The 15,751-nt window shown below is 44.3% G+C and overlaps 2 protein-coding genes across 3 annotated transcripts in view; one reads left to right on the top strand and one right to left on the bottom strand.

Moving 5' to 3' along the window:
- LOC8023793 (dnaJ homolog subfamily C member 2) overlaps positions 1–1,813 on the bottom strand; it is a 52,087-nt gene extending 50,274 nt beyond the window's left edge. Inside the window, exon 1 of the mRNA XM_040219789.2 lies at positions 1,338–1,813. Within this exon, the coding sequence (XP_040075723.1) occupies positions 1,338–1,404 (67 nt within the window). The 5' untranslated portion in view covers positions 1,405–1,813. The remainder of the gene's footprint in view (positions 1–1,337) is intronic.
- Positions 1,814–2,171: 358 nt separating this feature from the next.
- LOC115321912 (zinc finger protein OZF) lies at positions 2,172–8,357 on the top strand. 2 transcript variants are annotated; one of them, XM_040219790.2, is made up of 3 exons: positions 2,172–2,389; positions 2,511–2,543; positions 7,039–8,357. In XM_040219790.2, the coding sequence occupies exons 1-3, from the start codon at positions 2,191–2,193 to the stop codon at positions 8,010–8,012; spliced, it is 1,206 nt and encodes a 401-aa protein (XP_040075724.1). In that variant the 5' UTR covers positions 2,172–2,190; the 3' UTR covers positions 8,013–8,357. The 2 variants fall into 2 exon arrangements, with proteins under 2 accessions (XP_040075724.1, XP_029838060.2); XM_029982200.3 differs by having other exon boundaries at positions 2,451–2,543.
- Positions 8,358–15,751: the final 7,394 nt, after the last annotated feature.

Below are 15,751 nucleotides of genomic sequence, written 5' to 3'. Positions count from 1 at the left end.
GGTCCAGCCCTCTGAGATGGGTTCATACGCCGCAATGCTTCTGCAACGTCTTCCTCACACACCTTGAACGATGCAAGTGGTGAACTACAGCGGGGCGTGTTGGAGGGTAGCGGTGATAGGTTGCCAGGGATGGTCCAAGCCGATGAGAAATGGTCACTGAAAAGTTCCGCTATGGCCCCGGGTTCCCACTTTTCTTTGTTTGTGTGTTTTGTTTTAACTACCTGTAAAAACTGTAGAGAGAGGACGTGCGGGTTGGTGTTATGGGCATACCTACTGCATGGGCGCCAGCCTTTCTGTAACACCTGCACACCCTGCACGTCCCTACCCACCCAAAGTGTAATAAAATATAAAAAAATATCAAATATCAAATTACCTGGCTTCCATCAACTGTTTACATGGGCCCAAAAAAGCTTTGGGAAATGGATCGCTTTCTTTGCAATCGACTCCTTCTAGGCCTTGTGTGCAGAGTAGATTACTTTAGACTTTTCTGTGCTTCCTGCGCTGCGCTGAAATGGAGTGAATTTTTGGTGATATGTGCTTTCTTGAATAACTGGCGTTTTTTACAGGAGAGCCAAATGATATCCTGAGTTATCCATGGTCTATCCCGGCCAGTCGTCATCCTTGTGGGAACACATTCTGGTTCTATGTGTGAAAAGGGATCTAACCAAAGGTCGTAGGGCATCGGGAATACAAGGCTATTCACTCACCAGGGACCAGGGTGCAAGTTGCAGCAGGTTCTGGAGGTGCGATCCATCAGTCTTCAGGAACTGCTGGATTCGCTTTACGTGCGGACCGGATTTTGGCGGCTTGAGTAGGCTCTCAAGATAAATTGTGTGGTGGTCGGAGCCGGGGAGACCAGACTCAAGGGAACAGCTCGATACATGTGCTGTATTGCTAATGAAGGCCAGGTCTAGGAAGGACGTTCTCCCAGAGTGTGCAATATAGGAGGGCTCCACACGAACTTGAAAATATTGAGTAGCATATCATCCCAGGGGGCCGATGGGATGGGTGCAGATGGATTCGTCCTGTCGAGAGTTGAATTCCAGCCCGTTTGAGAGAGTCGCCGAGAAGATCGTAGGATGTAGACTGTGAGGTTGGGGGCAGTAAACACAGCGGATCAGCACTTTTCCCCGGTGATGATTTACCTTGACGAATACAGCCTCGAGGTGATTATACTCCAGGTCCTGGCGCTTCCGGCAGGTCATGTGGCGGGGTACCGCCACCTACACATCTCCTCTAGAAAGCTCTGGCAAAAGTGTGCCGAGCACCGTCGTATGAACCATGACCGGCCGTGGTATGAACTGCCTAGGCGAAGGGGTATTGGGAGAGACACTCACCTGACAGGCGGCCGAAGACACCGCTGTCATCGACGGGTGCAGGTGGAAGTAGCAGGGGTCCGACCATGACGCTCACGTTGACAAGTTGGGGCACAGTTCAACTTCTATAGAACTTGCGTAACTGAACCAGCTGCAGCGCTGAAGGCACACCAGCGTTGCATCGGTCGCACCAGCACACAAGGGTCGTTGTCGATGTCAAGCAGGAACCGCCGAACCACTATGAATCAAAAAGTAGAACAAGGAACACATGGGACGGGAATCGGGATCGACGCAACGGAAAGAGGTTTCGAGGCAGCAACAGCAGCAACGGTCCAAATGTGCAACATGTGAGTTTCGCTGGTTTCGCTAGTTTCGCAAAGTTTCGGCAGTTTCGGTGTGATTGAATAACGTAGATGTACAAAAATGGTAGCTGAACTTCATAGTGGGCGGCAACAAGCGTCTTCTAGTGCAAAGCTCAAACGTGAACCCTTTATTTTATTTTATTATGGAACCAGTGCCTTTTTGAACCAGAGGCACTCTTCCAGAGTACCCGCCCTGATCCAAACCACGAGTGGGTCGTGATCTACTTACTTACTATTAAAATAAACGTTAAAACAAAAAGAAACCTCGTTGGAAAATACAAAGTAATCAGCAAATTTTATTCATCCACCTATTCATGTCTACAAAATAAAAATATAGGATATGTTACCTAATTTAAAATGTTGCACTTGTGAATCTGGCGTTTTATAACGTCAGGTAAAGGTGTAAAGGCAAAAGAAATCGAATTTTGTCAAAATGGCCAAGCAAAGCCGAAGGATCACAAGTAGCCGAAGCCTAGCCGAGAGCCAGTGAAGAGCCCGATCCCCCGAGCCGAATGTCAGCTTGTGTCATCTGTGGTTCGACCAATTATTTTGACGGAAAAGATATCGCAAGGCTTTTTAGATTTCCATCGCCGCTATTGCATCCCGAGAAGAGAGCCGCTTGGGTAGCTGCAGTGAGGAGTGTTCACCCGGACGGCTCGCTATGGGTGCCGAAAGGGGATTGCCATGTCTGCAGCGCGCACTTTGTCACAGGTACGACTCATGCAAGCTTCAGACGAGCTTGGCTCGTTTATAATGTGACGCTGAATTCTAGGGCGGCCATCGAACTTCAAAGACCGCCCTGACTTCGTACCCACCTTGTTCAATTACACAGGAGCGCCTGGCGATGCCGGAAAGAGACCTGAAGGTAAACGCTAGATTTCTACATTGCAGCTTCGTTCGATTTACCTGCACCTTCTGCACCGGTGCAGAAAAGTGTAGGGCGGTCTACTTCCGGTCGTATCGTAGTACACATACCGGAGGTACACGGTACACTGCCCAACAATTTTCTGCACCCGTGCAGGTATGGTGTTTAGAACCCGTCTTCGACTGGTGTATTTAGCATCCTGTGCTGCCCATACATCACAAGTGGTTCCCAAGTGGCAACAAATGACGTCACAGAAGCCGAAGCGTCGTGCTGTTGCATGTCGCGATCCAGGCAGTTGGTCGTAGAAATGCTAACGAGAAACTGCGAGTAGCACACAGCAAATGCGAGTGTCGCTGTCGTCACGGGTTCTCAACTTCTGACTGCCGAAGCTTCCCTAAACTGCCACCCTGGAGGAGGACCTGCAGGAGAACAGGCGCCTGCCACATACACCCAGTCTTGGGTAGTAACGCGTTACTGTAACTTCGTTACTTTTTTGGTAACTTGTAACTGTAACGAGTTACTTTTTAAAAATGTAACTTGTAACTGTAGTTCTATTACTTTTTTCTGAGGTAACGATGAAAGTAACGACGTTACTTTTGTCGTTACTTTAAAGTTTTTTATGAATAATATCTCACTGAACGAGTGCAATTTAGCCATTCCTTGCACTTTCCAAATCGTCTATTTCGACATTTCAAGTGTCAAGTTGACCTTGCACAAAGTTGTGAAAACGTTCCTTCTCGCGAGTCACGACCCGAATATAGCCACATGTAGATTTTATGAAAAAAAAATTCTAGTTATCTTTACGCACGCGCTTGTACTTTGTGACTGAACACTTACATCTTAGTGTCTTGAGGCACTATCTATGTTGTGGTTTTTCTTCTTTTTTTTTTTTTTTTGTGCAAACGCTTTTTAATCGGGTTAATCAACCGTGAAACAACAATACACGTGGAGGGCACTGCGCATGTTTCATATTTTGATTAGCGCGACTACTCCGCACAGCGCATGTTTCGTATTTTGATTTGCGCCACTACTCTGGCGTGGAAACTTTCAAAGACTAACTTCGAGAAGCAACTGCTGCTAAGCTACAATATGAAGTGAAAGGCATACTTTTTAATTTTATGCAATAAAACTTTGTGAGGGGCGTTTTCTAGTTTTTTTTTTTTTTTTTGTGTTATAGAAAAGTAACTGTAACTGTAACGAGTTATTCTTTTGTTGCGGTAACTGTAACGGTAACTTCGCTACTTTTTTCTGAAAGTAACTGTAACTGTAACGAATTACTTTTTAAAAGTAACTTACCCAAGACTGCATACACCACAGCTGTTGGGACGGTGCCAGGAACGCGACTGGCGATAGCATGACACTTCTATGACGTCATCAGGGGAAATCGAGAGACCACTTTTTTGGACGCGGTAAACGCAGCAGTCAAAGATGCGTTGCTGGTAAATTGAACGGTGCTCGTGTACACCACTCATCTCTATGCCACCAGACGACCATCTGGGGAAGGGGGAGGGGGGGGGGGGGGGGTCGAGATAGGTGATACAAAAAAGAGATTTGCCATTTCTTTGGAATTTTATAATGGCGTTCTAAATGCTTTGCATTTAGAGTGCCATCAGGATTGTTTATGAGGTGTTGCTTGAACTCCAGGCCAGCCACTGGATATTGGCTACTGCCTTCGTGTCACTGCGGGGCCCGGCGCTCGTTTTGCAGCAGCATCCCTTGCTCTTCCCTCTTTACATCAGGGTTGGGCAGTATCGTGATACAAATGTGTCACAATAGTGTTTTAGAAATACTTTTCATATTTATATTTCTTTATCGATGCAATTTCTCAATCAATATCTGTTTCAGTATCGGGATACATTTTCGGCGCATTCCTTGTGTCGCGATACAATACCGGGTCAATGTATCTTGTTGTAATGTTCGAGAAATCAGTGACCCCCAAGCAAAAGCTCAAAAAACTGTTTCCATTTTTTTTTTTTTTTGCTTTATAGGTGTAGAAGTTATAGTAAATGGCACCTTGAGGCTTTGTTATCAAGCAGACCAAGGGTTGTTTCAAACATTATGTTACCATGATTGGTGACATAATGTTATACCCATGTTTCCTTGAACTGTTTTTGTGGAATCAAAACATTGAAATCACTGTGTGTACGAGCTTTACAAATGTACATCGCACTTCCAGTCCCATTTACTAGAGCAAGCATAAAGTTGGTTCCTTCAGATCATGAAATATAAGAACACCATCTCATTCCAAGGCGACGTCTTGCAATGACTGCATTAAAGGCACCGACTTGGGACTACAGGTTGCTGACCTTTCGGGGATATTTGGATGGATTCCAAATATGGGAAATGAATTTAGAGGTTCATGTGATATTGCTTTGAATGTGTTCAATATATCTAAAGGAGAACTGCACTACCTTCTAGATGGAAAGTATCTTCAATCTTTTCAATACCAACTTAGTTACCACTGCTTCATGTTAAAAGAAAAATGGCAATTCTATGCCAAATGTAATTTCGGGCTCGAGAACGCCAGAGTTTAACTTCACCCTTTACCTCACGATTAGTATGAGCTTTTGTTTTCACTGGAGGACTCCTTTTCTGCCTCAAAAGTACAAACTGTGTCAACGAAGCCTACATTTTACTACCTCCAGCGAGGTCTTCGTATACATAAAAAAAAGCATATTTGCATGGTTTAAAACTTTCCCACTGTGAAGGCCGTTTTCGTTTGTTTCAACATGAACCAGTGTTTGTTGACACTTGTGGAATGCTTTATCTTTTTTTCTAACATGATTCTTCCCAAATCGGCAACAGCTGACCGACGAGCTCTTTAAAAAGACACTTTTGATCAAATGTAGTCGAGTTTAGCAGCAAAGTCGTACGTTTACTTTTGTTTGGTATTGCTTCCTAATGAAAAAATAAAATATGTAGCAAAAGGTCGTTTCACTTTTGTTTTTCAAATGGTAACTTTTTGCCTGTAATACAAAAGCTCGCATCACAAAAAGCCTTCTTTGAAGAAAAATATATGCCCGGCAAAATTAGAATTCCTGTATATGTATTTCCAAATACTTTTTTCTTGTTTTTTAAATGTATTTCTGATATGTATCGAGACACCTTAGCAAGGATATATTGCAGGAACAGCATTTCAACTGTCTTCATCATGTATCTGTGTGTTTGTATTTCCGAATACATTTTAGGGTATCTCCGCCCAACCCGCTGCTTCGCATTGCTAAGCTCGCCATTGTCGCTCACTTTGGTGGTACAAAAGGGTTGCAGGCAAGAGCCTTCATAGTTATGTGTAGTCCACATTCCTGCCACCGAGCACACACTGAGGAAAGTCCCCACTCCAAAAGCAGACAACAATTGCCCGCACCGCCGGCAGTCGGCGACTGCACGCTCTATCGAGGCTGCACCCCCAGCTCGGACGCTAAAGCACTAAATGCGGGCCCTATATGTGCCACACATTTAAGCTTCCTTGCTGAGGGCATATTAACAGAAGTAGTGGACTCAAGCTTTGCATTGAATGCCCCAAAAGTCTAATTGGAACCAGCTAAAAATCTTTACAGTAACTCGCGAGTGCGTGATACGAGCCATCCGCTGCAACTGTGGAATACCGTGCGCACCGGCGTGGTGTTTGTGGGTTTGCAGAAGGATTAGCGAAATGATTCACAAGACATATTCCACCCTGCTTTTCAGTACCTTAATTGCTCGTGACATTTAAGCAATATTTAAGCACGAAAAGAGAGTAAGCAGTGTCCCCTCAAAAAGGAAGTACTCAACCGTGAGCCTGTTATCAAGTGTAGCAGTGGTCACAACCAAAATCCAACAGCTGAAAATGTTCAAGTTGTTCCATAGATAATTGCTTCAATTTTTACGCTGCACACCAACCAGCAGATGGTAACTCTTTTTGAATAAGGGGAGATTGTTTGGCATTTTAGCACACGTCAGGCATGATTTTATTTCTGTTACATGAGTTTAGTGTGTACCAGTATTAACATTTTGTATGTTAATCTCATTTCATATTGACTGTTTCGTATCTTATTTTTTTTATGGAAGAGGGTGGTGGTCAGCTGATCAGCTGTGCAGTTTAATCACATTATGTCATTTGAGCCTCCCTCTAAAGTCCAACTATGCATGGAATGAAATGGGTATTTCAGGATTGATGATATAAAATTTTTTTACAAGAAAATAAACAGTAAAAACATACTGTTTAATAATTCCCCCACTAAATAATGCTTGAAAATTTATTTCACAGAACTTGTCGTCATTAGCCGCCATTGTATCAGATGGTACCTCACGTAACACCGTGACTAAGTCAAATGACATCAATATCCCCGCTAAATTTATGTGCAAAATCCGCATGACGTCACGTTATAATGTTGTGTGACCTGACGTCACGTAACAAATTTTCCCTCTAAAGTTTACAAGGATATGGATGTCCCATGATGCCAGGTCTTTGGGCTTTTCATGTCTGCCCTAATACATGTGACATCTTTTTTGATAGGTGAAGGAGCTGCACTTGTGGAGGCAACCAGCTGCCAGCTTAGAGCCACTGAGGACATCTGGTTTAAATGCTGTCTCTGTGCCTATGTCACTACAGATCAGCATGGAATTATTAGCCACCTTGTCTCCCATGGTGATAAACAATTCAGGTGCCAGCATTGTTCAGTGTTGTTTGACTCCATGTCAGAATTGCAGTGCCACACTCAAATGCATAGAAGTGATATTCCATTCAAATGTCAGAGTTCTCCGAAACTGTCCCTCGGAGAGAAGGTCTGTTTTACTCACACAAGTACCTGCAAGTGCCCGCGCTGTCATTTAGCCTTTAAGGAGCATGGTAATCTGACCAAGGACTATCAAACACATTCGGCAGAAAAATCTTTCAAGTGCAAACAATGCCCTAAAGCCTTTGCACACAGTGGCAGTTTAACCAACCACAATCGAATACACGCAGGTGAGAAAGCTTACAAGTGCAAGCAATGCCCCAAGGCCTTCACTCGAAATAGCTGTCTGACCATCCACAATCGAATGCACACGGGTGAAAAGCCTTACAGATGTGAACTGTGCTCTAGAGCCTTCACTCGACAATCAACCCTGCCCGGCCACATTCGAACACACACAGGTAACAAACCTTACAAATGCAAGCATTGCCCTAAAGCCTTTGCTCAGCGTTACAATCTCACTGTGCACAGTCGAATACACACGAGTGAAAAACCTTACGAGTGTAAGCTATGCCCCAGAGCCTTTGCTCAGAATGTCGCTCTCATCCTACACAATCGAACACACACAGGTGAAAGACCTTACGAGTGTAAACTGTGTCCCAAAGCCTTCACTTGGCAATCAACCCTGACCAGCCACGTTCGAACACACACAGGCAACAAACCTTACAAATGTAAGCTGTGCCCCAAAGCCTTCACATGGCTGTCATCCTTCAAATGCCACAATCGAATGCACAAAAAACAAAAGAGAAAGCAATAGTGTTGTGCAAATATTTGATTAGCATAATACACAATTCGATATTCCCTTCGGGATGAACTGGGATATTTGTATTTTTCTAAGTGTGGATCACAGTGGGTTAGCCCCGTTAAGCGCACTTCTTACTGAGCAGTGTGCACCACAGAGAAGCAACACCCACGGAAGTGACCTCTGCGGGTGTTGCTTCTCTGCAGTGCTCCGGTGCACTCCACGAAGCTTACCTGCTGCAATCAATATTTACAAAAAACGCAAATTTCTTTCTTTTTTTCTTTTCCTGGAAGAGCTAAATTTAGAGATTGAAACTAAGCCAATTTTCGCTGAAGTTCAGATGTCTATCATTTTCAAAAGGTGTTAAGGCCCGACCATACTAGCGTAAACGGCGCCGCCGGGCGGTGCCGCCGGGCGGCACCGCCGGGCGGCACCGCCGTCCGGCGTCCCAACGCGAGGAGTCCACATTGGCCTCCGTTTTGCAGGCGTCACGTGACAGCACTGGATCCCGCGATCGCGCCTCCCGTCGGTTTTCCCGGTTTTCCCGCTCTTTCGTCGTCTGCTCTTCGTTAGATTCTTCCGTTCCGCACTCGCTGTCTAGACGGTAGGAGTTCATAATGACCTGGTGATCAGCGTGAATGTGATTATCCTAGCCTGCTCGTTGCTCTTGCGACGTCGCCGCGCTCTGAAGGGAAGGAGGCGCAGGTTTTGGGTCCGGCCGAGTTGGTTCTACCGAAACATTGAAGGACAGGACAGGTCTGGCGCGCCGCCAGGGCTTTGCTGCCCCGGCGGCGCGCCAGAGATGAAGGCTACTCTCGAAAGTGTCACCAAATCAACACGACACCCGTCACAACAGAGACGACATGCAACAAGTGCCACGGAGAAACTCACTTGTAATTCCGAATTCCTCCTATAATTTCCCAGCGGTTAGTGTCAAGGAACCGCTCCGTTGGGGAAGTCATCAGGGGGAAATAGGGGGAGCAGACGACACGAAACACGTCCTTCGCTTCGAGACGCGCCGAGGACCGGCTTGAGCGTTGCCATGGCATCGCGACGTCACTATCTACGCCACCTCCCATTGGCTCCTCTCTTCTGCGGCGTGCGGCGCTGAGCTCAGAACCGCGCACGGAGCGGTTGGGTGTGCGGCGCCGCACGTCGTGACGTTGAAGCCGAAAACTGGTTTCCGCCGGCAACAGGCAGCGACGACCGTCGAGCCGCAGGCCTCCGAAACGCCAATGTGGTCGTGCCTTTACTCTGAGATTGGTTGTATTATGTGAGAATAACAAATGTAAAGGTGTCCGCAGTACAGGCTCAAAGCAATCTGACAAGTGCACATTCCTGTTTGTCTCAGTTTCGGTTCAGATAGATTTGGCTCTTTTAGAAAAAAACTCCTCGAATATCATTCATGTGCATAGGATAAACGCATACTTTTAAAGTGGGATGGTGCACACCTGGTGTATTTAAAAATAAATGGAAACTTTGAGAATGTTGCTACCTGCATGGATGTGAATGTATAGATTTATAAATCCCCTCGATTCGGTACAGCTGGGTGCCTCTATAGGTTTAATTTTTTTGTCAAATTCGTTGTTTCCTTACCATGACAATGTAGGCATTGGACTTTTTGAGGTCATAGTCTATAAATATAGTTGGATTGAAATTAGCTAAACTTGGAGAAATCGAAGCTTGAGAACAGCATTTATTAGTTCAGCTGGGTTTTCATTTAAGCATGGTGCAATAGTGGTGAAAGGGATAGAGAAACTATTCAATATTTGATTAGGAAATATTAGGCCAAAACTACAATTCGCTTCGACCTCAAAATCCACTATTCACACATGACCACAAAGCAATGTTTGGAAACCTGAAAATTGAATAGTCTGATAGTTACGAATGGGTGGGGTTGATGTTGATGATGTTCGGCCACTTGTAACAAGAGGCCTGATGGCGAACACGATGCGAAGTGAAGTTCAGTCAGGTGGCATTATACTTTAACTTAGGTAGATTTATTTAACATAGTACGTTCACAGTAGTGGGCGCGACCAGACGTCGCCGCCCGCACTTTCTGTCCTCCAAATCCTCGACGAGGAACCCAACCGCCACCCAGCTCGATCCGTCTCAAAAAGCCCGTTCTCATCGTTCGCCCCTCCGTCTTAAGAGTCGGAGTCAGGTTCCCTCTCCCAATCGTCCGATCCAATCGCCCAGTTTCCCAGGCGATTTTCTTTCTGGTAGACAGTTGGTCCTAAAAGCACACAAGCAGAACAACAACATGCTGTCGTCTCAAACGAATAACCAAAATAAAACACACAAAGACCCTACGTTTTCTTCGACGCTCATTACAAGAAGGCGCCTTAAGATGGGCACACCCACGAACCCGGCCCGCTCATACCATGAAAGCAAAGCCAACATGTTCGGCACCGTTTACTACCCCAGAAGGCAGCCATCCGTGGGAAAGTGTCCCCTTGTCCCGGCTCCCCAATTAGGCAAACACCCGCTCGAGGCACCCCTGAAAGCGACATTCCCGCGACACTCCCCCTTTCCTGGTCAGGCCGCCATCTTCCCCCACCGCCCGCGCTGATCCTTCCGACACCGCAGCTGCGCTTTGACCCAAACCGAAAAAAAAAAAAATAGAATGAATAATATGCCTGTACCTAAGTCTGATCATCCGCAACCGGACGCATATTGATAAAAAAAATGTTACATGTATAAGCTGTGCACAAGTTCAGACTGCTTGCGAACCCGACTACATTCAAATGCGCAGTCAAAATCCTTGTAAGTGCAAGCAATGCAGCAAAACCGTAGCTCAGATTGGAAATCTGATCCCCCACACCGGTCTGATCTCACACATACACAAAGGAAAAATCATACAATTCTACATCCAATTGCACACAAGCCAGTAAACACTGCAAGTGTAAAGAGCGCCCAGGATGCTTTGTTTATATCAATACTCTGGCTCAGGGGTCTGTAAACCCCAGCCATCGAAGGCATTTAGGCCATCCCGCAGATGGGCACAACCTTTCTAGTCATGCCGGGCCCACTGCCTCTAGCGCAAAAGGAAGCGGCGCCTCGATGCGCCTCGAAAGTGCGAAGGTATTATTTACAATTACAAAAAACTGCCTCAAAATGTTTTTTGTCTAATTTTTTTATTGTAGATTGTCATTACCAGTGTGACTATTCGTAGTCCCCTGTTGTATGTGTAACTATACTCATTTTCACCTCAAGAACCGTAGTAAAAAAAAGTATGGCTTCTCGCGGAGCATTACTAATTTCCCTCTTTATGCTGAGACTTGAGATATATGTAGGTGCATTTCAGATAAGAGATATGTTACCTTATCAAGACGTACACGTTTCATACGCCAAAAGCATAGCTTCTGCCTCCGACAACCGAATCTTGTAAGAACTACTTCGTGCAACATATGTACATTGAGCAAAACTTCCTTTTTTTTTTTTGTGGGGAAAAGGGTAGAGTTTAAAATGTTGTCCTGTGTCATAAATTGCATATTGTCATCAGATCTATCATTCTCATTAGTCGTATAGCCATATGTGATAGTGACTTTGCTCTTTGATTTATGTCTGGTGAGGTTTCTGGGTCACCTTGCTAACTTTATTTGGTGGCCTCATCAATCCTATCTTATTAACAAACTAGAATCTGTTCAATACGAGGCAAGTCGTTTCATATCACATGATTACTCTCGGAAATTCAGATACCTGCACTAAAGTCTGCTCTCGACCGCGAGGACTAATAAATTTAAGAACTCCCCACTGGATCTTGCCATTAATAACTGGAATTCTCTTCCTCAATTAATTGTAAATTAAACTTATCACAATGAATTCAGAAATCTTTGCAAAGTTTCCACTACCTATTGTTCCTTTAGTTTTTTAGAGCGCAACTCTTGGGCACATGTTTCCAGCTTGAGCAGCGTCGGCGTAACTGCGCGGTGCATTATGGAAAATGTCCCATAATGCACCGCGAGGGGAGGAGAAGGGGGAGGAGCTTGAAGGATGAGGGGAGGAGGAGTAGCAGGGAGGATGAGGAGGAGAGGGAAACCCTCCCCTCAGTACCCTTCGCTCCTCTTCCTCAAGAGCTGCACTCTAATTCGGCGTTACGGGGTGTTGTAAACGTCTTTCATTTTTAATTTTTTTTTTTGTGTACACGATGTTCCTTATTATTCAGTGCTTCGGATCAACTTGTTTAAATTTGTTTCCTTTCGCCCTTCATGTAATGTACTTCCATGTACCTTTGACAGATAATAAAATGAAATGAATTATTTGCAAAACTGAAGTACTGTAAACGACTCCTTTTCATGGGCTCAATATTTCGCGATTTAGGTTAAAGCTGAAGTTTTGGAATAATTCATGGCTTTTAATTTTCGTGTCTACATTTTACTAGAATTGTTTGCGGGATCTATTTTTCGCAAATTGCCCACAATTCGCGAAAATTAAGTTGTTTACAGAATATATTAATTCTCTTTACATTTTTTTTAAAATTCAGCCTTCTTTTTTTTCTTTTTTTTTTTTTTTGTAGACCCATTCCGAAATTTAGTCGAGCCACTTCGATAACTATCATCATCATCTATGTGCATATATCATCTGTACATGCTAATGGCGGCCTTTTGATGGCTGATAAAGGAATAGTTTGAATACAGGCACCGATGTGGACCCTGAATATTGCAGGCGTCGGTTCGCTGTATTGTTCGATGTCATCGTGACAAGACATAAGATTCTATGCGCTACGCATTGGAGGGTGTCATGTAAATCCTCGGAATGCTCGGCTTTGGCATGTCTCAGACAGCCCATGACAACAGAATGCGGTGAATCTTATCAATAGTTTTACTCAACTACTAAGTGCCACGGAACGATCTGTGCTACACACCATCGAAAGTGAAACAAATTGAGAAATAAGTGCAGCGAAGAAAACTGTAACTGTAGTACGTCTGCCGTTGACGAATGTGTACTCGATTTTAGCTGCCATTAGCATACAAAAACTTTAGACTTATAGTTGAGCCACTAGATGGCACTGCATTTGTGAAAGGTCTATTACAGTCAAACCCATTTATAACGAACAGTAAGAAACCATTTACAACGAACTTCCACGATACGTTAATTGTAAGGCGAGAGCTTCTCTTTCTTTCTCATTTCTCCACTTGCACCTTGTAACAATGTGCTGGAAAGTTTTTGGGTTTTTTTTTGCATGCATGCTGAGTTCATACTTTTAGCTTTTCTCCCCTTCTGAACCGCTTCTCTTCGTGGGCAAGCGCTTTGGGATGAAAAGTTCTTTATTTTTTTGTGTGTGCGTGCAGTGTATTTTTTAGAGTTCTCCCCTTCTGAATCGTTTCTCTTCACTCACTTTTCTTCGCAACTTGGGCTTTTGGAATTTTCTTTGTTTTCTACTTCTTTTTTGGTGGGAAGGGACAGGCTAGAAGATGATTGTTTGCATGTTTTTGGAAGCCTTCGTGGGGGAAAAGTTCGAAATAACCAATATGTATGTTCGTTATAAAAAGTATGTCTTGCGCGCATTTTTATTTAAATTTTTCGTGAGTTCGATATTCACAATAATTCGCTGTATGTGGGTTCGATCTAAATGGGTTTCACTGCACTGTACATATTTAGCTTAGTATTCCCCATTCATATTGTGTTATTTACTTTCTGGCCTTCGAGACTGCGACAGATCCCCAATCCTGCCCTGACAGGGTGTTTATGATCCCCAAGGTTTTTACTTGTGCATGACATATGAGAGCCCACCTACCCAAAACAAAATTCGGTTTATTTTCTCCCGAAAACCGTCGACCCACAACTGGCCGATTTGAGTCGTGCTCACTCTCTTCTCTGAGGTCACGTGCAGTTCACACAATCACCAAATATAATCAGTCGCGGGTCATCAAAAGCACACACTAACTATTAACTAAAAAAAAACTTTTTGAGAGTTATAAAGTCTCGTTCAGACAGTTGCGTTTGACTGCGTTAAGACTGCTCGCGTCGAGCAGTCTTAACGCAGTCAAACTTGTGCACGACGCAGTGCAGCCAACGCAAAAATAAATGGCCGGCTCTGGGTCGACCCGGTCGACGCAACGCTAAACGTTGCGTCGACCCAAAACGTCATATCCGGTTTTTTACAACGCATCAGTCGCAAAGCTTTTACATACTATATTGCTAATAAACTATTTTAATGTCAATATATTATTAACTCATTAAAAACCCATTAGTTTTTCAACAAAACGATATTGTTACTCTGATGTCATATCCGGCTTTAGATTAATTTAAAATACAAATGGGTCGATTGTGCTATATACTTGCACTTGTTTGAAATTTGTTTTAATTATTATTTATTAAGTTAGTAAAGCGAACCCATGCCATCAATGACCAGGACCAAAAATCGCTGCCACCTCGCGCTCCGGTTCAAGAGTACGCACATATGTTTACAAATGGCGGCGCTATGGCAAGTCAGCTGTCGGGACTATTCGGTTATTTAGAGAATTTCATGTAGTTCTTTAAAATTAATGTATCAGGGAGCCCATGTATGCATCTTGATAATATAGCCAAGCCTGCATAACCTTCGCGATCCTAACTATCGCTGCTCACCAGAGCAGCGCTGACCCCAGCGCGTCCTCCCCGCTCGCCGAAAACCGCTGAGCCACAAGCATGCAGGATCACGCTGGACGCTCACGCGATGCCAGAAAATCACTGAAGGTGGAAGCCTCGCCGGCCTCGCGCCGAAAGCAATGTGTTCCCCATGCCTGCGAGCGAGCTGAGAAACACAAGTACGAGAATATTGTCTTGAGCAGCGTTTACACTGCACGAGAGCGCTTGCACACAGGCCACCTCGGAGTGTAGAGTTTTTCGTTGCTTTGGCCTCTCCCTCCGTCGTCCTTGCATATCTCACGACGATAACAATGTCTTGCCTAAGCGTACCAGTGGTACGATCTCGGGAAGAACAGACCACTTTATCGAAGCCCAGTTACACGAGCATCCCAGCGGTTTCTGGGAAGAGGCAGGGGGACATTCCTCTGCCTCCTCATCCCAGAAATATATATGCACTACATTAATAAGAGTGAGTACAGAGTTACTTCTCTTGTGTTCCCCTTGTCCTTTTTTTTTTCTTTTGTGTGTTGTGTTTTTTAATGGGAGAATGTGCAAGTGTAAAATGCTTGGCATTGATTTTCCGAAGCAAATGTAGATGTGATGGATGCCTCGGGAAGAACTAAGGATTAATTTGAACCACTTCACTTCGGTTTTCTTTTCACATGCCTGAAAGACCTCTATTACACAGTAAGTAAAGCTACTGGTAGACTAAGCTGCACATTTTGCCTCTTTAGTTACCTATCTGATGATGCTGGCCTTGAAGGTGCACTTATGTAAGCATTGGCAATATTTTCATCTGTGTTGTACCCTGGAACCCAGCATGCTTACACTGAGCTTACAAAAAAAAAAAAAAAAGGGAGGGCAGCTATTATACTCTTAGCAACAAAGTAATCAGCCTTACTGAGAGCAACATGGTTGTTTATTTCTTTATTCTGTATTACAGTTGGAAAGTATTAGTATTACAGTTGGAAAAGTAAAAGTTTGAAAAAAAACAAAGAAAATACTTCTCTTACCTGCACCAGAAAACTTGAAATGCAAATTTGCAAGAATAATTTTTTCGAGGCACCAAACAGATGATAACCACTGGGGGACCAGTCAGGCAATACGCATGCACGACCAAATGTCCGACTGGTCCTACGACATACCAGAAAGATTGTCGAACCTCATCAGGTGCCACCCAC

Source organism: Ixodes scapularis, unplaced genomic scaffold, assembly GCF_016920785.2.
Source record: "Ixodes scapularis isolate PalLabHiFi unplaced genomic scaffold, ASM1692078v2 PGA_scaffold2__306_contigs__length_199485367, whole genome shotgun sequence".
Taxonomy (NCBI): Eukaryota; Metazoa; Arthropoda; class Arachnida; order Ixodida; family Ixodidae; genus Ixodes; species Ixodes scapularis.
This window is presented reverse-complemented; position numbering and strand designations above follow the sequence as displayed.